Source organism: Haemaphysalis longicornis, unplaced genomic scaffold (genome assembly GCF_048455015.1).
Source record: "Haemaphysalis longicornis isolate Haplotype H1 unplaced genomic scaffold, Haemaphysalis longicornis Haplotype H1 scaffold_9, whole genome shotgun sequence".
Taxonomy (NCBI): domain Eukaryota; kingdom Metazoa; phylum Arthropoda; class Arachnida; order Ixodida; family Ixodidae; genus Haemaphysalis; species Haemaphysalis longicornis.
In genome coordinates this window covers 162,520,515-162,542,531 of record NW_027526460.1, presented here as the reverse complement: position 1 = coordinate 162,542,531, position 22,017 = coordinate 162,520,515, and the positions used below count along the sequence as shown (strand labels likewise).

The following is a 22,017-nucleotide window of genomic DNA, read 5'->3' as shown; positions in this document are numbered from 1 at the left end:
TAAAGGAGCCATGAAGAGAAAACACAAGTTTGGTTCATTCGAAAGATTGCCTCGTTAGAACCATAACGACACCACTTATAACGCAAACTTCGCTCAAATAAGCTACATAATTAGGAAAAAAGGAAATGACCATGCGACCCACCAGCTCATTTTCCGCAACAAAACCTGTGATGTCACCTGGGAATGCTCTGCGATTGGCGGAGGCCGGCAAAAGCAAACGCGTGTTAAGCAGGGCTTACAGCTTGCATAGCGAGCTAAATGCCCGTGAAACATACTGCACATTCTTTTTATGACAAAGAACGGTGGAGTAAACGGTTGAAGGTCCGAACGAACTCGCAAGCGTGTGCGCCAATGCATACGAAACTAGCGCCGGCCGAGCTCGACATCTCGCCGTCGCGCAGACGAATTTTCGGGTTCGAGGCTCTTCGGGGCCAACGACCCGTTCCAGCACGCACAGCCGCGACCTTGCTTCGTATCGTAATCCCTTCACAGGAGGTTGGCGTCATATCGCCAACCAGCAAAGGTAAAAATAGAAACGAGGGGAGTAAGGAACAGCAAGAAGCGACGAGATAGTGCCAGTCGTCGCGGAAGTTTCGAATGGTGTTGGCTTGCTGCTGTCGTTACGAGCTCGTTTCCAGTTTACAACCACTGAAAACTTCAGTTTGTTCAGTTACGGCAGGGACCCTTACGTTAGCTCACTCCTAGGACATGCTGGCGCTCGTCGCCGACTTCGTCAAATCGCTCTGACCTTGGGAAAAAAAATGCCGTAAACACCGCGCATTGACGCTCAGATCTTTCTGGTCGAAGCAGAGAGCTCGCGCGAACGGCTTTCCATACACGACACCGGCCAACTGGCATAAGTGATACTGCTACTGAAATTGAACTATTATTAACCGTAATCAAAATACGGCACATACGTACCAGTCTATATTCGTCCGTCGCGACGGGGCTGACGAGGCAGCGGTGCCGACGGCTGGGCGTTCGTCTGTTGTGGCTATCGCGGAATGGTCGCTTTCCCGTCCACCGCGTATCCCACAACTCTTGCCGCTCGTGCACTTAGAAGCATTGAGCGTTTTTGTGGTGTGACGTTGTTAAATGCAAGCCCGAGCTCCTCGGCGAGAGTTTTGTTCTCCGGATCAGGCGATTCCATGACTAGGGCTGCGGGTGCACTAGGTTTTACTAGTATTTTTAAAATGGCTGCCGTCTCGATCGACTCCCGCGTGTGGGTGCTATATGGAGTCGACATACTAAGTATCTGTTTCTTGGACCGGCTCTATGACGCCATTGTACACGTCACGGAATGTTCAATTTTAGCGGGAGATTTAAAATTTTGGCTTAAATTGCCTTATTTCTCAGTGTATAAAGCATCATTTGCTTCCGGGAAAGCGCTTGGGGTACTATGAAACACCTAATCTCTCGAATAAAACAAACTTTTGTTTTCTCTTCATGGCTCCTTTAAGAGGAGCTACCGCCGCGCCGGCAGCGATTTCTGCGGCGCGCTGCGAAGGTTTGCTGGCGACTGCTGCGCCAATGGGTGATGCCAGCGTGTACCACGTGCCCCTCCCTACCGCTGCGCTGCCCGTGTTTGGAACGCGATGAGCGTCGCAGCCACGGGGAATATAGGCGCTGTTTCGCTACTACAGAAAACGCCAATGCCGGCTTTTTCGCCGAATGGATCATTTATGCTTTCCCACTAACATATTACACAGGTTGGCACTGAGAAGTGATAGTTCGCTTGACCCGAGACACGGGGGTAATATGGTTACAGTCTTGTTTTATGGCAACTATTAAACAAGCTATATGAGAAATTATTCAGAATTAAATCCAAGAAACGCAAGTTTGTGTCTTCTCGATCAGCGTGATAAGCCACCATAATATAACTCACTGTAGTAATCCACTTCCACAACCGGCTTAACCTCGCTGTGGAGCTACAATTTTTGTAGTGCCTTTAAGGAGCGAGCGCTGTTCGTCACAGTTGACGGACGGTCAAAAGCAGCAAGCGACCCAGCCAATAGATCGAGTGAGCTGGGGGGAGGGGGGGGGGGGGGATAGGGATAGGAGTCATCGTAATACGTTTCTTCAGCATATTTCCATTGTTAAAAGTGAACCCGTTGAACTCCGTCCGCAATGTCATCGGTTGCAAGACCACAGTGGGCCGAACACCCCTTTACAAATTCCACTGGCCTCTGCCTTGCTTCAGCCAAATCCATTTTTCACCTCCGCAAGACCAATTACCAGCGACGCTTGTATTCCGATTCTGCGTCGTAACGTTTGTGACCTTCCTCTCAACGATGGCAGACCTCTTTCATGCGTAGCCGGTCCCTCCTCTGACTCACTGGCCCTACACCCTCGATCTCGTTTCAGACGTTGCGTTAGTGGCCTAGGAAGAGTGAGCAAACTATTATTAAAATAAAGACTCTCTCGTGCTTGAATGAATTCCCGCTGAGTGTCGCGAAGCTGAGTGTCATGCGGTTGGAGCTGGCTAGTTTTTTTCTCCTGATGCTCGTGGGAAGGGTTGAACCTTCGACAAAATTCCAGATTTCTTTGCAGGCCTTTTCTCGGGTGGAGGGCACAGATCTGAATGCATTGTGTGTTTTTGTAGCGACAGACAGTCTGATTGATAGCGTGGTGTTCAGATAGGGAGAGGGGTAGGTAATACGGGGACGTGGTCGTTCCAACTAGCATCATTTTGTACTCTTTATTCTTGATGAGTGGTGTCTAGGCAAAGGATAGTGTTTTCTGATGTTTTATGCTGCCTTAGGTAAGTAGGGCTGAGCTACTTACTCACTGCTAGAGAGCACGCTGTGCGCTGTCGGTTACTACTGCGATGTTTTACCGCATTTCTCCCTTCGTTCAAACTTCCCGCCAACCGCTTTCCGTGCTCTCGACTGCATTATATGTACCTTGCCGAGTCGTTACGAAAACTGTCATACGTGCATAAGGACAAGATTTTCATCACACCCACTGACATGTTTGCTGTGGCAATTTTTTTTATTTTTCAAGAGACAAATTGACGGACCAGAATGTAACACCTTTAGAAATTTGCCCTAAAATTTCCGCAAATACGGTATTGTTTGTCGCACCTGCCGTGTGCGCGCTCGGCGCTGTGTTTTTCGCCATAAAGAGTGGGGCGTGCTCTACGTGAGATTACCGCATTCACTTGCGTATAGCAGGACAGATAACGCCTGCTCTCATTAGAACGACAAATAACCTGCCTTTCAATCTACCTCGTGTAATGTGTGAAAAAATTGCGTTCGTCAAATCATGCGAATTTCGCAGATGGGAAACTATAACATCGAGATTGCATGTGGCAGAAAAATAATTAAGACTGAAACATGACGCCGACGGCGAATGCACTGACGAATCAAGGGGTTCAGCAAGTGTATCCGCGTGCCGATGGCATGAACGGTGGCGACGCACAAGAGCGGCTATTCTACGACAGCAGATCCTTAAGTCGCTTGAGAAGAACGTGCTTCTCGCCGCAGTGGCCGTCCCTGTCGTCTCCTTCTACGTCGAAGACCGCCAGACCACGGATCGAGCCTTTAAAGCCGAGCTGCAGGCAGAGCGATAAGGACGTTATTACGTAGAAACTGATATGGACAAAAAGGAACTAAAGTATTTGATACAGACGCACAGACAGTGTCGCAAGCAATTTTATTACGGGAGATGGGAATAGACAAGAAGGAAAAGGAAACCATGGAAGGAGACAAAAGTGAAAATGAAAACAAAAATTGCTGCATCTCCACTCCCTGGATGATGGCGAAGGTGCGGAGTACGGGGACTCGAAATGACATCCAAGTTGCGCCCCGAGTAACATCCCATTAGGGCCCCGACCGTCATTCGATTTGAGCCGTGAGTTGCACCTTGATTATTCCCTAAATAAATCTGCAGCTCACGGCTCAAATCGAATTTGGCTAGATTTTCGCTTGATGGTGGTATGTGCACGGATGGACGCGGAAGGACATTGGCAGGTCCTAAGGTACTCCGCACCATTACAGGCGAGGGAGTAAGCCTCTGGACTATAGGATACTAGCTCACGGTCGTAGTCCAAATTGGTAAGACGACTGACTGTAAGGCCGTGTTCAGACTGTTGCCGCAACCTTCGTAATATTTTTAACGGATGACGTCATTTCACGTCTCCGCCAACCAAACTGCGTGACACGCCGTATTTTACGTCCGTAGATCACGATATGGCTGTTACGACGGCACTCTGAACATAGCCTCACTCTGTCTGGTCTACGACACACAGGGTCGAATCCAGGCGGTGCATCTGCGATTTTTTGCGATTGTAAATGCTATGCGCACGGACGCGGACGGACATTCTGCGGTTCTAAGGTACTGCGCACATAAAACAAGAACAATACAAAGCCAAACCAAGAAATGTACACACACTTCGAGATGACACCGTACTCCCCATATCTTTCGGATTCAGGGCTGATTTATTGTTGGGTTAAACGCGCCGAAGCTGCACCCGGGCTATGAGGTGCGCCGTATAGCAAAAGGCTCCGGATTAATTTTCACCACCTGGAAAATTTTAACTGGCACCAAAATCTTGATGCACGGGTGTTTTACGTTTTCGCCTCCATTGTAAAAAGCACCAGAGGCTGGCATCGAACCCCTGGTTTTGGGCTCAGCAGCACAACGCCACAGCACTGAGACACCGCGGGAGCTAAAAAATGGCTGCTCTTCGTGGCGAGAGTATGGAGCGAAGCCGCACGGGGCTGTTGCGCAGCTCATCCGCACAAGAATTATCGGTAGCCGTAATTGTTGACAGGTATAACCAGTTTCCTCTTGCATCACACCTACCCAGCGTTCAACGTTTTGGGGGGAGGGGGCTCTGCCATTTCGGCAGCCACTTCCCTCCCATGCGAATGCGAGTACCCAGAGCGATAATATCGTTCAAGCCGTTAGTATTCCTTCAATGATTCTGTCGAATTTCTCTATAGTGAATATAAAACTATAAAAGAAATACAGTAGGTCTAGGTGTACAATGGCAACAACAAGGCTAGAACGGCGTAGCTTGTGCTCCCTTTTTGACTTCCTTCGAGCAGCTTCGGCAACCACGTCGGAAGTAGAAGGAATGTAAATTCTTACTGAGGCGCAGTCAACGTCAAGAACAGAAAATTTTACTTGCCTGACTTCTCGCGTTTTTTTGACATTCTAAGTATTAAACGTTTTTACTGTTTTCGAGCATACCACTATTCATCGGTGAAAGAAAATAATGCGCTGTATGGGTAACTGATATAGGGTGCGTTTATATACGTAAAGGCGATTGAATACAAATAGATAGCGAAGTATATTCCTGTATAGTTTCAGCATTGTCTGAGATCCTTCTTGCAGAAAAAAATTTGTAACTAAGTTAACAAGGCGCTCCGGTTCATGTTTCCAATCTTCAGGCATGAAAGGGTACGTGCTCATTGACCCAAACGCGTATTCCAACTTTGTGACGTAGGAGGGGACGTGCCAATGGGGTTTTATGGTTTTCTTTGCATGGGCCGTTCATAACTATAAAGAACTCGGTACCTCTGGCTGCCATACTATTATTGGAGCTGCACGTGCCAACCATAGTTAAAGCTTAAACGGTGCTGATAACGACCGTGCTCATTTTGGTCTAAATGCGAGCGTGTGCACTACATACGGCATAGTATAATTCAGTCCATCTAAATACTTTGTCATCGATTGGATATTGTATGATGAAACCTTCCGGAACGACGTTTGTTCGCATTCTCAGTTGTAGGCGGACGCATATCTTCTCTGGTACATACCATTTAGTCTTTCGTAATGGAAACCGCATTTGAGGCCACATACTTCAACCGCGACTAAACCCGTCAATATTTGTTTACGCCAGTTATTCGCCCTTAACCAGCTTGGCACTTAAAGATCTCCCGAAAGCGACTCACGATCCAGTCCCCGGAGAAAGGGGCGAAGGCGGAGGCCCATTCGATGCCTTTGTTGGCCTCGGTGCAGTCCGTGTGCAGGTTGGCACGCGCATTCCACCTGCCAGACATGATCAGCTGGCACATCTGCGAGGAGCAGAGGCTAGATTGGTAGTGGCTGCAGGCGCGGATTTTTTCTGACCGAGATTTAAGCTGCCTAACGTAGACATGTTGGAGCAGTAGTAGCATTAGTACGTTGATAATATGGCGTAAGGGCATCTGTGGGCACAGAGCGCCAAAACTATTATGTGGTCATTCAGTGTGTTTATGGTAAAATATGTATGGACAGAAACAGTATGTCGTTAATAAAAGTGATGTATATATGGGTGTAGGGGGACCTTTATCTAATACATGGAGATGATCATATAGAAGAATTAAATATGAGTAATTAAATTGGGAAGAGCACCAGACGCCATGAATTCACATGTAAATATGCCCACCAACACCGTCAAACAACCCCCCCTCTCTCTCTCTCTCTCTCTCTCTCTCTCTCTCTCTCTCTCTCTCTCTCTCTCTCTCTCTCGGAACAGCCGGCGTGCACATGCGACATGTACGACGCGAAAAAGCAGTGTTACACATACCTGCAACATGACGCGGGTGTATATGTTCTTGCGCGATATATTGGCAAAATTGGGGTTCTGTTACAAGGCGTTATCTCCCTTAAAGCTGGTAATTGAGCAACAACCGCCCCCCCCCCCCCTTCCAGAAGTTTCTACTAACGTATAGACGCATATGGTTAATAAGTGTGTGAAAATTAACTGTGAATGTCCCGTCGCGCTACTCGCGAAGAAGGGTGAGAAGCCATTGGTTGGTAAGCGCACAGCACAAAAAGGCATGTCACACCGTGATAGGGTACTCACATTCGCGTAGGGCATGAACCCCTGAAACTTGGCCGACGCGAAGGTGACGCTGGCGTTGGGTCCGGGCTCCTGATCCAGCACAAAATGCGCGCCAAGGAGGCTGACGCTGAAGAACAGGCGCGACAGGCCCTGGCGCCGACGACGGGACCCTAGCGCCGCGTGGGTCCGGTTCAGAACGTGCTCCTGCACCGTGGCCAGCCAGCAAGTTTTACCAGCTTATATCCCGAGTATGAAAATAAATAAACTGTGCCTTGAGGCGAACACACAGGGGAACAGAGAAAAATAAAACAAATAATTTATTTCCCATGAGAATGCCACGATCAGAAAGAAAAATGGGGAAGGGGGGGAAAGAAGTAATGGTGTAAAGTCAAACACGCAGTGGAGTTTGAAGAGGAGCTAGTTGGTTCATACTGATGGTTCACAAGAGGCAAACACAATAAGGGCAGATGTTGGACCTGTTGGCATAATAGTTTTTATTCCTCGTTCGTACCGGACTTCCCGGAATACCGAGAATGCCTCAATAGGACCTAAAACACACTCAGACAAGGCACCCAGACATGCCGAGCACACCCCGATACTGTAGTTCGCAACGAACCCCTCATATATAAAATAAAAGTAATGTTTTTGTTATTCTTGGAACCCGGGTCAGGCCTCCGCACTGGATGGCCTCCAAAATATTACTATGCAAAGTGTGTCGGAATGCAAATAATTTTACGGGTTCCTGCCCCATTCTATCAGCACCTGGTGCTCACGTTGAAATCAATACAAACGAGACGCTCTGTACATGCCGGGAAACAAAGAGGACTAAAAGCAGGCTTCGTTTCATCGTGTCATGGTTCTCAGCGCTCTACAACGTACAGTCGGCCGCAAAAGTCTCTGGGATCTGCAGTGCGTGCCGGAGAGGCGCAAAACCATGGAGTTTCTCACGAGCTCACCATTTAAAAACTGTAGTGCGCAAAACTGAATTGCTGCGCCACCTGCCGCCGCAGACCGCCCGATCGAGGCTCACAAAACTTGCGAGCCAGGCCCGCTTTGCGCATGCCTGTCCATTTTTGTGATCGTGCACCTGTGGTCACTCGCTTCCTCTTGACGTGCTTCCGACATTTGCGGCAACATCTGTTGCGCCGTGTGGCCATCGCCGCGGGTCTGCGTTTCTTCAATAGTGCAGTAAAAGGCGTTGCTGACACAGGCCTTTCAGGCGGGGATCAAAGTAGTCTGAATATAATGCCTAATGCTAGAGGCAGGCGAGTACCGCCTGTAGGCAGTGCGCCGTGCGGTTTCATTAAAGGGAAATCACCTGGTCGCCTATCCTTCCGTCTTCGCGGCGTTGATCCCGTTCATCGACGAGACGTTGTTATCTTGAACAGGCTGTTACAGGCATCAATTGCGAGTGCTTGCTGCTACGCCTTGAAATCGATATGGCCGGAGTGTATCCGCATCTCCAGTGCTCGTTGCGTCGTCCAGCTTGGACTTTTTAAACCCTGCTGTCTCTCCAGTCCACACCACTTGTACAATATCCCCCACTTTGACGACGTATCTTCGGGTCTCAGAGACAGGCTGCGGCTGGCATGGATAAGGGACCCTCTGTGGCATCAGTTCAGTGTCAGCCAATCAAACGAGGGGGGCATTTTTCACGCTGCTCCTCCCTGTTTAGCACTTGAAAAACAAAGTGTATCATGTATAGTAAAAGCATTGTGAGAGTAAACACGGGAGCGAGTGCCTGTTGGTAGAACGAGAGCGCTCTAGCTACGGCCTTGCACACCAGCGTAGTTTGTACGTTCGCAGAACCCACTCGTTGATAAATCTCGATTGTGAAGTTGTTTACAGCAGCGGTTAAGTCACGATGTATGGAAGTGATTTCGCAGAGCACCCGTGGAGATGAGGTGAGTTTGATCAACCAGGAAAAAGCACAGAACCTTGTCAAATGATGGATGATAGCTTTTCAATAGGGTCGTAAAAAGGGCCTTACCATAGGGTCTTCAGATTTTGAAATGTCGTGTCGTAATTAGCGCAGCAGGAAATCGCGCCATCAAGCGTAAACAGGCGTTGGTCCGCTGAACGTACGAACTATGAAAGTGCGGCAGCTTCTCGCCAGAGCAGTCTTCACTAAGATTTATTTATTTATTTATTTATTTATTTATTTATTTATTTATTTATTTATTTAGTTAGTGGGAGCTTTAACGCACGAACGCTACACACGCGATAAGGCGCGCCGTAGTGGAGGGCTTCGGATTACTTCTGGCCACATGGTGACCTCTAATGTTTGCCGAAATCTTGAACATGCACTTTCAACCGGCGAAGGGGCTCCCGGGAGTACTGTCATAAAGCTTTTGACTGTACCGTAGTGCGATTCCACTCCGCGGTCTATTTGATCGCTCCCGGGTTGTGCGAAGAATGATACCCTTGTTGAATGAGCTTCAAATAATATGGAAAATTATTTGCCTTGTATCCCCTTAGTGGTCGGTATAAGTTTAACAATGTTATGTTGAAAACGAGCCAATTAGAGCTGACACCACAGTGCAAAAAAGCCCGTTATTGTCACATGCCTTCATTTCAAGTTCCGGTAGCTTAAAAACATCTGGTTAGTATTAGTAGCGGAAGAATATCTCTGCTTTGGGGAACATTACGGCACGAGATAAATTACGATGTCAGTAGCTTATAGCAAGATGCTTATAGCAAGTGTCTAGCTGGCAGCGAGACACTTGTCTCGCTGCCAGCACGAGGACCACACCCAAACACGTCCGGTGCTTAGGTATGCAGCCATTATCTAAACAAAGGAAATTCGGTACCATTCGAACGGCGGAGCTGTTTAATATTGAGCTCGGTCCGGTGCCGTTATCAAAAAATATTAAGAAAAGAACTCACCAGGCGCGAGGCGCTATGCACCTCGCCTATCTATACGTAACTGCGCCGTGTCGGCGAAACAGCGCATCGTGACTCTATCGCTTTCAGAGCAGAAAACTATGGTTCCGCCAAAGAGTTATGTAACTCCCGAGGAAGAACAAACGCAGAGCGACCCCACAAAAGACCCTAGCCTAGCAAGAATACCGCCAAACCTAACAAAACTCATCAAACGCTGGCAAAACTTATCAAAACCGGAGAAAGCTATACGTCGACCCCCATCTCAGCTGTTTCTTCATCTCTGCACCACTAGTGCAAGCTCGCCGCGCTAATCCAGTCATCAGGCGGCAGCATGTCGTCTGGTACGAGCGTGCTGCCGGGGCTAAAAAAGAAAAACGACTTTGCCATTGGCCGTGAACTGCTATAATAAATACCGCAATAATAAGTAAATAAAAACTGCAGTAATAAATAAATTTGTAAACTTTTGAATTGTTTGTGAATACCATAAATTGGCGCTTTGTCGTATGTCTGTGAAGACTTGGTTCTTTTGGCAATTTGTTCATCCCTGATACATTGCAGCTGCGACATACAGTGCGTTTCTGTTCAATAAATCGGGCTTTTTTTTTACGCCACACATCCACGTCTTCCCCTAAATAAAGCACGTCGTTGCTTTCCCCCAGTTGCCAAAATTGTGACTTTTCCGCTCGTAATCGTCCTGTAAAAGTGTCATCTTTAACTGCTTGAGCTTTTTATCTACGACCACCGCAACGATCGTTGCTATAGATTTCACGCACACTCGGTTTCTTAAAAAAATAAGGATTGCTGATGTTGGTAATATAAGACAGCTTGGACCAAGGTTAAAGAAACATATTATTTGTGTCTCCGTGGTGCTCTAAGCGGACGCAACGTTTCATTTTGTATTTTAATAATTTGTCACCAAATTTTCTCTGCGTCATCTTATCCTTTCTGTTTTGAAATTGGTCATGAATTGGATTTAGGAAAGGTTACTTTATAATGGTCATTTCTTTATTTGTAATGGCTAGATTGGTAATATTACTCGTTATATGTACTCTCTCTTGTCGGTTATTTGTACTCGCTATCAAACATTTGGCTGGAATATACTCAGAAGGAGTTGAAGCTTGTGAATGAACGAAACTAACAGCAGCACGCACGCTCCCTCTCGTTTATACTCACGATTCCAAAGATAGGGTCCTGGTAAGGGGCAGGACAGCTGGCCCGTCGAAGGTCGCTCGTCAGATGCGTCCTCTGTATCGGGTACAAGCCTCTCCTGCGTAGCAAAAGACATTTACCGACCCACTATCCTCCACTGAAGCCACCCTTGTACCCACTGCAAGTATGTCCACTACAAATCTCCCTCACGCCCGAAGAAACATACAGCTGGCGACACCTACAAACTGATACCTTTAGTATATTGTACCTGACTTCCCCGCGTTGAGCCTATCCTCGCACAGGTATGTCAATTTTGTTACACCCCTCTAGCCACTTTACACATTGGCATTGAATGTCCGCGCGCTCCACTTTTACCAACCCCGCTAACCCCCATCCCTTTCCGTGAACAGTGGGAGAGCATACTTCGAACAGCGCTAGCAAGACGGGGAAAAAGAAAGAAGGCCGTCTTGTTGGCGTTGTTCAAAGAATGCAGCCCTTCGAAGCAGTTTGGCTTTCTCTTCTACATAAGCTCCGACCGTGACGATCAAAATGTTCTGGTAGACCACGCTGTAACGGAAGCGTCTCATCGACCCTTGAGGCAGTACGCAGTTGGGCTAGAAAACTTTTACATTTCCTTTCCGCGTGATTGCATAATGCTCTGAATAGAAATTTGCGAAAGCGCCTTTGTCTCCACTAGACGTCGCTGCCGTATAATCGAAGTGAAAAGGAAAAACGTGTGAAACACAGGTGAAAATGCAAAAGCAGAGGTGTCAATAAGATCATAAATATTACCACCGACAGGGATATGAGACGAAAGATAGCAAGGCTTGCCGTTATCTCCTACGATCGCGCATTTAGTTTGCAATCTGAACATTCATATTTTGTCTGGGGCGTTCGAATTTAGTGTTCTTGCTCAATGTACGCCGAGACAGTGGCGGATGCTCAAGGACCTCATGGAATGGCCGGGCCGGCACGGTTGATACATGGAGCATGGCGACGAGGGGAGATGGATAAGGCACGGGCTATAGACGTGGTTGTGATAATTGCGGGGTGGTCGGCCAGGAGGGAGGTGGAAAGTGTGATGGACCACTCTCTGGATACCCCCACTGTGTGAAGAAATGCTGGCGCCCAAGGTTGAAAAGCCGTGACAGGCAACGTACGTGGTGAGCAGGGCGTCGAGGTCGTACTGCGCGAAGAGCGCGTTCGACTCCGGAAGCACAAGCGTGAAAGACTTGCCCATGCGGCCCAGTTGGCGGTGGCTGATCTGCGCATGCGCCGAACGTGACTGTGTGTAATACATCCTTGCCATTCCCACCACCAAAATCAAAATCAACAATTACAGTTTCTACATGCCTCTTACAGGACGGGGGCGTCGCCCAAAGGCTTCAAACGCCCTTCGTCGAACGTTTCGCGAATCCATTCCTGGACCCCAAACCAAGGTAAATATAAATGGTAGCGAAGCTTCGGGCGAAAAGCGGTTCAGAACCTATTGCCAGCGACATCAGCATGGGGGCTTATGGGAGTGGCGATTGAAGCGCGACTAGGTGAGGAGGGAACAAACACTAGTAACAAAAAACCAAGTTTGTTCTACACCAAAACAACATTTATATTTTACGAACGATATTTATTTCTGAATCACATTTATTTAGGCCCAGTGTGCAAATAATTTATGAAAATGCTGTTCATTCTCAAAAACCTTTTTTGTAGCGCACTCTGAAGAATGGCACATGTCATTGCTCTGTGATGCTGTCCTTGTAGTGCTCGGAAAGGCGCTCATAAAGATCGTCTGCTGGGAAACACCCCTCGCGTGTTTTGGTGTTGCGCATTTGCATTCGTTCTTCCTTGTTAATTTGGTGTGCTCTTAATTTTTGCTGTGCGTGGAGTTGCGAGGTGCGTTGTATCGTCGGTGAACACGTGTAGTACCGTGCCCGGCAAGCACGGTGAACTACGGGACGATGCTGCCAACGGTTGGAGCGGAGCGCTTTCCTCGGTACCTACTGAAACGATGTGCTGTAAAGGTTGCAACAGCAACTCCCGTACGCCTGGCGTTTTACTGCACCATTTTCCTCTCATTTCCACAGGTAACGCGAAACTATAGTACTGTTAATACGTGCACGGTGGTTGTGTAAGGGGACGTGGTGGTGCTTAAAAAAAATGGGTCTAAAGCTCTGTTATGTCACAGTTATCTCTTGATTTCACCTCAGGCTGGCTCGGAGCAAGTGGTGTCAATTTTTCTAGGACTTCTCAGCGTAGTACCACTCGAATTTAAACGAGTCGCTTTAATTGTCTATCTCAGTGTCTTCTCTATTGCATTACAACGCTTGTAGTGCTCGTTGCTTCCCGCACTTGTATGCGCAAGCATTATTTCCATCGCAGTACTGTGTTGTGCTGCTCCGTGCTGCGCTGCTTCCAGATCTTTCCTGCTATGTGCTTTTACACACTGCCGTCGCTTTCGTTTGAATTGATCCCTTTTTCCTCTTGTTACGTATCTGTTGCGACAACTTTCCTAATAATGCAACCAGGAAATTGCAGGCGTGAATGCTGAGTGAACTTCTGTAGAAACCCATGTCTACTTGATAAGACACCGGGACAGCTGCGGTGTGCTCGCTGCACTTTCGTGAATCGGCATTCCTGCGGCCCGGTTTTCTGCGTCAAGATGCAGTGCCTAGTTCTTTTCTCTTGTTTCGAAGTAGTTCTGCTCTTGACGCTTTCATTGCTCATAATGCTATGTGTTACGGGTAAAGTCAGTTTTTCGGCGCGTAAGGAAAATCATAATGCATGTAGTGCCCACGAACATTTTGTACTTATTGTATACGTGCTGATTTTGTGCAGTGTGGTAAATTTGTTTTATGTTTATCCTGGAATAAAATTCAAATGTCTTGATTTTAGCATGACTATGCGTTATTTCTTCTCTTAGAACAGAAGTACACAAACTGAGCAAGCATTATATAACCTTGATCTATACTTAAGGTACGCAGGCAACCGGCGTATGTGCGACGCAGTTAAACCCAGCAGTGGCGTTCGTAGAAATTGGTATCGGGGTAAGGAGTGGGCACGTTTTTTATATGAAAAGGGGGGCCGGGGAGAGTGGTCAAGTGTCATTTTGTGCTCTGTATCCCAAGGCAGAAAAAAAATTCCGGTTGGGGGGGGAGGGGGGGGGGGTACGTTTGCCACCCACTGCAATCAAAATAAGCAACTGATTGCTTTTATACAGCAGTGGATGGCATGAATACAGAATAAAAATTAAGGTTCAGAGAAGATGCAAGATGTTTTTATAAACAGCGAGGCGAATCATTCATACGACAGTATGCTAAAGTACGTTTCTCTAGTCACGAGTATAAGCTGGCGTTGACTTGAAGCACACGCGCCAAGGGCTCGCCAACTTGCGTCAGGTGGCAATGACATGAGCCCTCAGCGATCAGAGGCCTGCTAAGGCTATTTTGAAGTCAAATTTTCCCGCTAATGCCACCAAAATGACGTCACCTTCTGACCGGATCTTGCGTCACATCCTGTTTATTTTTGTTCCGCCGGAAGTGTTCCCTCCTCACACAGATGGCGCTAAGCCCCATGAGCAGCTAAAGAGCCGCCATTTTCTGAACGTATGGGCTTCTATGGAAGCTTCGCTACCAGTTATATTTACCTTGCCCAAACTTCCTACCTCGTTCCTCCATCGAACTCGTTGCTTTTTGCTATTTCGTTCCCAACCCCTCGCTAGCCGTTACGTGAAACGGATAGTTCACCCGTTGTCCGACACCCGCGTTACCCCGCAGTTTTTTCTTCATTTGAGCTCAGATGAATTCCCCCTGAATCTGTTGTCGTATCCATGACGCTGCTTCATTATACCTAAGTGTTACCCCCTATCATTTCTCTGTCCGTGGTTACTTGGGCTGGCCAAAGTATTGCTTGAGTTTTAATAGTAAATCCGCAAGTTTCATGCCCGTTTATGATGATCGGAAATGCACACACGTATACTATAGTCTTTACAACGAGCTAAACAACTAATTGCTGAACATTTTCAGCTTTTGCAGGCCAACACATAACAATTCTCTGGGTCTCTTTTCGTGACCTGGATCAGCTCTGAGAACTTGCAGTAGACGATTTTAGTCTCTATTTCTAGTACATCAAACCTACCTTGAATTTTTTCTAGACGTGTTTGTTAAACATTACTTTCCATTTCTTTCTGTTCATCGTTAATACTAGAACTGAAAGCTGTAAGTAGATTTCTTGAAGCATGTTCTGCCAGCCATATCCATGCTGTCTCGATAAGACGATGCCATCCGGAAATCTGAAGTGGCTCAGGTGCCTCAACTGATCTGTGACGGCTGAGGGACGCACAAGGAAACAGCCATGGGAAAGATATCTCACGGGTGGTGGCTTTAGGCATCTTGCGATGGACAGAGGCTGTCCCCAATGCGGCAGTGCTAAGTATATAAATGCCCGAACAGGAGCCCTACGGTGTGCGCTAACATCTCAGACCGAGCATCTGGCTCCTGCATCCACCGCTTCTGGCAAACTGCAAACTGATTGGTGGCTTGAATAACGCTGTCAATTCGTAACACCAAGCGAAAATAGCGAACAATAAACACAATGCTGCATGCGTTCCTCCTTCCCCTTTTTGGCGTGGTATGATTGGCCAACTTCCAGACTTTCAATCGACAGATTAGGGTCTTTGTGTCTCGATGATGGGCTAAGGATTATGCTCACCCCTCTTGTTTTCATGACGTTATCACAGAATGCCTCGCACTAGAATACATTGGTGGTTTCGAATCTTATTACTATCCCTTTTATTAAAAATTCATACTTCGGGGGTTTAACATGCCGGGGCTACACTTGGGCTATGATGCGCAGCGTAGCGTAGGGCTCCGGTTAAATTTTGACCAACTGGGGATGTTTAAAGTGCAATAAGATCACAACACACCGGCGTTTTGGTTTTTCCCCTCTATATGAAAAGCGGCCACCGTGGCCGGGATTGAACCCGCGTCAGTGCCTCTGTTCTCATCTACGGCAGGGTGCTGATGTCCAGACTCTTTGAATTTAACGAAAGATGGCAGTGCGGGTGCTTTAAGTAGTACACAACTAACGACGCTCGAGCAACAAGCATGTGTGCATGGGCACCTCTGTTCGGAAGACAAGATGCTGCGCAGGAGGCCGAAGGTTGCGCGTAGCGGTGTCATGCTGCCGCGTATAGATCTTATGCAAAGACTGGCGCCCTCTCGCGGGAACCGCGTGCGCTTCCGTCATGTTGGAGGATTCCCAGATCTCCGGATACCGCAGTATACATGATAGGCCGGGGTTAGCGACGCGCACGTAGGCATATATTGTTATCCAAGATGCATAAGTATTGCCGTGTAACTTGCTGTGCACAAAGATGATACGAGGACGACCACAGAAAAAGCGTACACATCTTTTTTTTTATTTCTCAACGGAAGCGTGATTCAAGCCCTGCGTGATGTCGCTTGCGTGTGTCGACTTCTTAGCGCAGTAATATTATAGCTAGATCGCATGAATAGTCACGAAACGAATAATATGTGCAGGACTAAAAAGGTGCCAAAGTTAGATATTTTCTAGCCCTGTATTTGCCGCCGAGCACTCCTGCCTGCTGGTAGTTAAGGCGCACTGCATCAGTCAGCTCGTACTTTATCGAGATGAGTTTTGAGTCTGTCGTTCGTGCTTTGCGCGCCCGCGTTTTCTTTTTATTCCGGATGTTCGCTGCGCTTTTATGGAAGTACTACGAATTATTTCATTTGCCAAACGTTACAGGAAATAAGGGATCCGCGAGAGTTGCAACCTTCACGTAGCGCCATGAGTAGCGCAAGTAACGTACGTAGTAAACCGTGTATCGGTCATTTACCGCTCGTCGCCTGCTGTTCGACCGTAGCCTATTTTCCCAAGATCAAATTTTTTGAGCGGACTTTTCTAAGCGGTATTGTTCACCCAGTTTTGTTGTCCAGGGCGCGAGCAGGAGACGCTCAGCTGTCGCCGCGATCGCACGCGCTCACGATCGCTCGGAATTTTTTCGCTCTCTAAGGTTTTCGCAGTTTCTTTTTTTTTTTGCTAAAGCTTTTGCGTGTGCTGGGGTTGCTCGGCGGTCGCCGCGAGGCACGCGCTCATCCGTTTTCGGCAATGTATTGCTAGATTAATTATTCATGGGCAAATATTGGTAATATATTGGCAATGTTTAACGCGTTACACGCCACACAGGTTACGTGCTATACATTACGGCCAGCTACAACAGCCCCGCTGTTAAAAAATTCGAGGTATGCAGTTTATTTATTTTTTTTTAGGTTTCCTCTGCGTCCCAGAGGACGCTTAGCGCATAGCTGTATCGCGGAGTGCCCCCCTCCCCCATTTCAACCTCGGGGCAGCCCGCATCGGCCCGAAGCGTTTCAGGAATGACCTCCCGAGAAACCGGCAGGATGTGAACTAACACGGATGTACTTTCAATGTTCGCGTTCTCACATCCAAAAAAAAGGAGAAGAAACGCGACAGCCTCCAAAAGCTTCCCTGGCGGTTCCTCCCTGACTGTTTTTTCGATGCATAATATGTATTTACGAAGTCGCTCGCAAATGTGGGCAACATAGAAAGGTCCACAAATCACTCGTTGCTCATTTTGCTGGGCTTAAGGATCGCCAAGCCCTGAAAGCCCCCCATACGGTCCATACCCAGTAATCCCACGACCGCCATCCCCCAACATGGCGTCGCGGGCTCGTTTTGTTTTTCTCCCGGTAGATGGCGGAACTTTTGTATAAAGTCTATTCGAGACTGGCACACGGCACCGCCGTACAGTGGCGCCTCACCTCGGCGAGACGCGTGACGAGTTCAGGCGCGGCGCCGCTGACGGCGTAGCCCAACTCGAGCACAAGGCCGTCCAAATGGTGCGTTGCCAGCCAACGGGCGGAGCGCATGGCGAAGACCTCGGTGGTTCCCTGCGGAGAATGGAGCAGCGATCGCAGCGCCTCCCTGGTCGCAGAGGGCGCCGAAGCGTTGCTGCCGGCGTCGGCTGGAGACGTCTCTGCGCAAAACAGACCGAAGAAAATCTGGAGGGGATTTCGCCTGGTGCGCAAAACACGTCATGTGGCAACATTGGTACAAAAGGTTTAAAGCGCGTTGAGATCGTACTCAACATCACTTCAGGTACTGAGGTACGTGATGCTTAAGCGGGAAAGTGTGCTTTTGAGCTCCCGTTCAAGTGTACGATTGCTGGAATCATCTTGAACTGATGACAAACCACAAAATATAGCCCAACTTTCCTGACTTGATGTCTCAAACGCTGATGTTAACAGCCAGGCGGCCTTGTCTTTCCTAATCGCCTAAGCTTCCTAGAGCTTATCAAAGCCACAAGATCGATTGATTTGATCGCGCCAATTGATTTTTCCCGTGTTCCACTACTCGCGCCATATACTGTAAGCTTTTGTTACTTTTGAACTAGAAACACTGCCGCGAGGGGGCGCCCCAAGCGCTTTCGGTATTTTCACGGTGTATTTTTTGTTTGCTCTCACAAAAATCAAGTATAGGTGACCAAGAATAATGCAAACATCACTTAAGTATTGATCTCTTGCTTAAAATGCGCTTATTCTTTTCTTTTCGCTCAACAATGTCGACAAGTACAAACATTACCCACCGATTTAGTAGTTCAGGAAATCTTTACCTATGTAACCGTCTCGTTCGAAGGTTCATTTCACTCGCTGTATGCGTCGTTGGTGCTTGCTCGCCCCATCGGCGGCTATTCTCTCTCCGCATCGCTGCGCAAGCGTTTCCGAGCTTCGTACCATAAAGGGTCGACCGAAAACAGCTTCGCTGTTAAAAAACTGGCCCAGTATGTGCTAGCTTCACTGCAAATTACGTTGAAGGTTAAGAGGGTTCTGCCTGCCCTCCCCTCTTGCTCAACTTCACCTGGAGTTTAGACAGTAGTGTAGCATGCGAAGCTACCTCCGCTCGGATAGTGTGTGTAAAGCGACGAATTGACGTTTTAACACAAAACACGCAATTTTGATACCACAGTTAAGGGTTGGAATTGCGGGGAATGATGTTTGTTTTTTCGTGGATCAGTTTGGTGAAAACCTATGACGTTGAGTGGGCTTAGGTTAAACAGACGCGTGGACGTTCGTGCATAGGTTAAAAGTTTTGAAGAGAATTCTGTAAACGACTTTTCTACGTGTGTATTTGTGGTTAAGCTGCTGCGTTTGTGATTGCATCCACGTCAATTTAAATGGTGGTTTTAGAAGACGGAGTCCATCACAACTCTTATGCATAAGGAGCTGAATCAACCACCATTGCTTCTTACACGGGTGGGTCGTATCCTGCTCTCATTTCAGCTCATCATGTTAGTTGTCATGATGATGATGACGACAAAAGTAGGATAATGATGGTGCGGATGCTCCTCCATACGAGCGTACATATTCTTGCTTGCAAAAAGCGTGCGTCGTAGCCTGTGACAACGAAGTCAGAAGCAGAACACGGGTAATGGCGTTAACTTTAGTACGACCTAGCCGCGTGATGGCAGCCGTCGTACGGTCATACCTGACGTTGGCGGCTGATGCTGGCTGCCAGCAACGTGAATGTGAACTTCTAGCAGGGGGTCCACATCTCGCCGCGCCGCCAGGCGCTGGAGGTCCTCCTCGTTCGCTGTCATGGACAATTACTCAGTTTATACACGTACAATTTATTTGCGGAGCTTTCTTGTATCATAAACATTTACCATCTGCACAAGCATATATTATTGGACGCTTTCCAGGCATAATGAGGGCCGTAAAACATACGAGCCGATCTACTTCTGTAAACTCACAGGGCTGGTTGACGTCGATGCTGGCCTGACCATCTCGCCAGGCAAGCCTAACCCCCTGGTAGACGAGGGCCGAGCAGAGTCCCCTGGGCGCGATGCTGGCCCGGGTCGGGGCGCTGCTGCTGCTGCTGCTGCTGCTGCCCTTCCTGACAGAGCCGGCGGGCGTGCGTGGCCGTGGGCCGAGGCGGCCGAGAAAGCACCACAGCCGGGGCCTGGGTCCAGTGACTCCGTCCTCGACCACGTCGTCTCGGTCGTCGCTGTACTCGGGGCCTGGCAGGAGTGCCATGGCTTCGCTTTTCCGAAACGAGGCCGCCCACCGGGTTGGTGGTGTGGGAGCCGTAAGCAAGCCGCTGGCCTTCTCACTTGACTACATCTTATGACCACTAAGGGGGTAGCTGACTTCCTGCCATTGTTATATGGGCCGTGCAGACAAAATACATGTTTGGTTCATTAAAAAGACTGCTTTGCCCCGATAACGACGATGCTTACTTTATCGAAAAGTTTAAAAAGTGACCTTGGTATTGAGCAGAACAGATTAAGCAGTAGGTTTCGCCACCCATTTTCCGGCCACTTTTCTCTGACGTCACCGATTCTTGTTTGTACGGTCGGCAGCCTGAGCCACCGCCATAAAATATGACTGGGTGACTGTAGCGGGGCTTGTAGGTCATGTCGACCGTATTACTTGAATGCTAACGGGCAGTTTTCACAGTGATAATTATGTTTTTGTCGCTGTCCCATACAACGTAACACTGGCGCGAAATTTGAAAGTTATTCAATACTTCTCGAAGTTTTTGAGTTTAAACAAACGTCTTTCATTGCTACAATAGCGCTGATTGAGTTAGCAAAGGCTTGTTCTTTCAAATTGAACAAAGGTATATTTTTCTATTATTGCCTATTTAAGCTATTGTAGTGTAATGGAACCACGGAGCCTTCCAGGCGTAAACAGTTTGCTGTTTGTTTTTGCCTGGCGAACAATATTTCGTGGGGAACAGTTTACTACCTAACCGGAACTCCGGCTTATCTAATTATATTTTAAAGCGAACAGAAATGGGGAGAATTGTGACGTACCGTCGTCTTCTGTGAGGAAGGCGCTTAGATTCCCGAATTCTCCTGAAAGCAGAAAAAGAATGATGGAAGTTGGCCTTAATTATACACAGAATGCGATCCACAGAAGGCTTACTCCTACTATGTACGTGTCAGTACATGAAAAAAGTGGACAGCTCACCATATCATAATCCATAGTAAAACGAAAATTGATTAGGGTTCACACCGGAGGGCCATAATTCAGTAAATGTAAACATAACCTGTTCGTACCTATATCATTGTTTTTATTTAGACCATTGGATGAAAATTGTTTTTAAATAGACGGGTGAACGGGCGATAAAATCAGAGCATATTTGAAGTGTATTTTACAAGTTACCTGTGGTGCAGACATTTCCCAGACGTTTCGAGGGTGAATTGTTCCTTAGTTTTAGCGTGTTATAATAATCAGTTTTTTAACGGTTTAAAAAAATACGGAATGGCCTCTACCTTTTGAGGCTAATGCTGACACAAATTATGAACAGTTTATTTGAAAAGATAAGCATGGGCGTACAGCACCAAATACTTACTGTGAATAATATTCCACTCTCCGCATTGCAACGTTGTATTTCGCTGCACCCCACCCACCCCTCTCAAATACATGCTCGCCTCCCACGCCAAAAAAATGTTCACATTTCTTTTTTCACGTAGGAACGCGAGGGGTAAATTTCAAACAGTCGCGTAAAATTGGGTTTTCCATCGTGCACAGTTCGCTAAAGGTTGTTGTCGCAAGCACCAAACACACTGCTCTGTGGTCGTGTTCGCGTTAACACGTCCGAACTCAACTCACACAATGTTTAGAAGACAGTGACAAACGCTGGTTATTCTCCCGTGTAGCGTGGCAATGCTTACCCAAGCATTTTTGCGTAAATATACATTTCGACGATGAAAAAGCTGACAAATGAAAAGAACGGCGACCCTTCGCTTACCAATGTGGTTGTTGGCAGCTCTTTCAGCAGCTGGCGAGAAAAATAGTGAGATTAGGTCGATGCATTGAAAGCTTTAAACCCTCACTAGTATTAAAGCAAGGCGGTTAACGCGTGAAATTAACAGGAACAGAACAGGTGTTGTAGATTTCCGAAACCAGTTCTAGTAATTTGCCACATAATAAAAAGCAATGTGGAATGATACAGACCCTCTTTGCTTTGTTCCAGTCTACTTTACTCATGCAGTCAAACCGCGGTTTAACAAAATCGCACGAGGAGTGCGAATTAGACGGTAGAGGCACTCGTTACCTGCGAGTCGCGCGATGACCATGCGGTAGGTGTACGTGGTTCCCAGGGCAGCCACCGCCAGCAGCAGGAGCCCCGCGCATGCGCCCAGCACCATGACGGGCACCATCCACCAC

At 47.7% G+C, this 22,017-nt stretch overlaps 1 protein-coding gene across 1 annotated transcript; it reads right to left on the bottom strand.

The window, feature by feature from the left end:
- Positions 1–3,433: 3,433 nt before the first annotated feature.
- LOC144153536 (uncharacterized) lies at positions 3,434–21,998 on the bottom strand. Its single transcript, XM_077685163.1, has 10 exons — positions 21,905–21,998; positions 21,599–21,628; positions 20,658–20,699; positions 19,328–19,432; positions 17,605–17,819; positions 11,968–12,071; positions 10,832–10,925; positions 6,797–6,979; positions 5,901–6,023; positions 3,434–3,553 (listed from the first exon to the last, which is right to left on the bottom strand). Exons 1-10 carry the CDS (start codon positions 21,996–21,998, stop codon positions 3,434–3,436), a joined length of 1,110 nt encoding a protein of 369 aa, XP_077541289.1.
- Between the last annotated feature and the right edge of the window lie 19 nt (positions 21,999–22,017).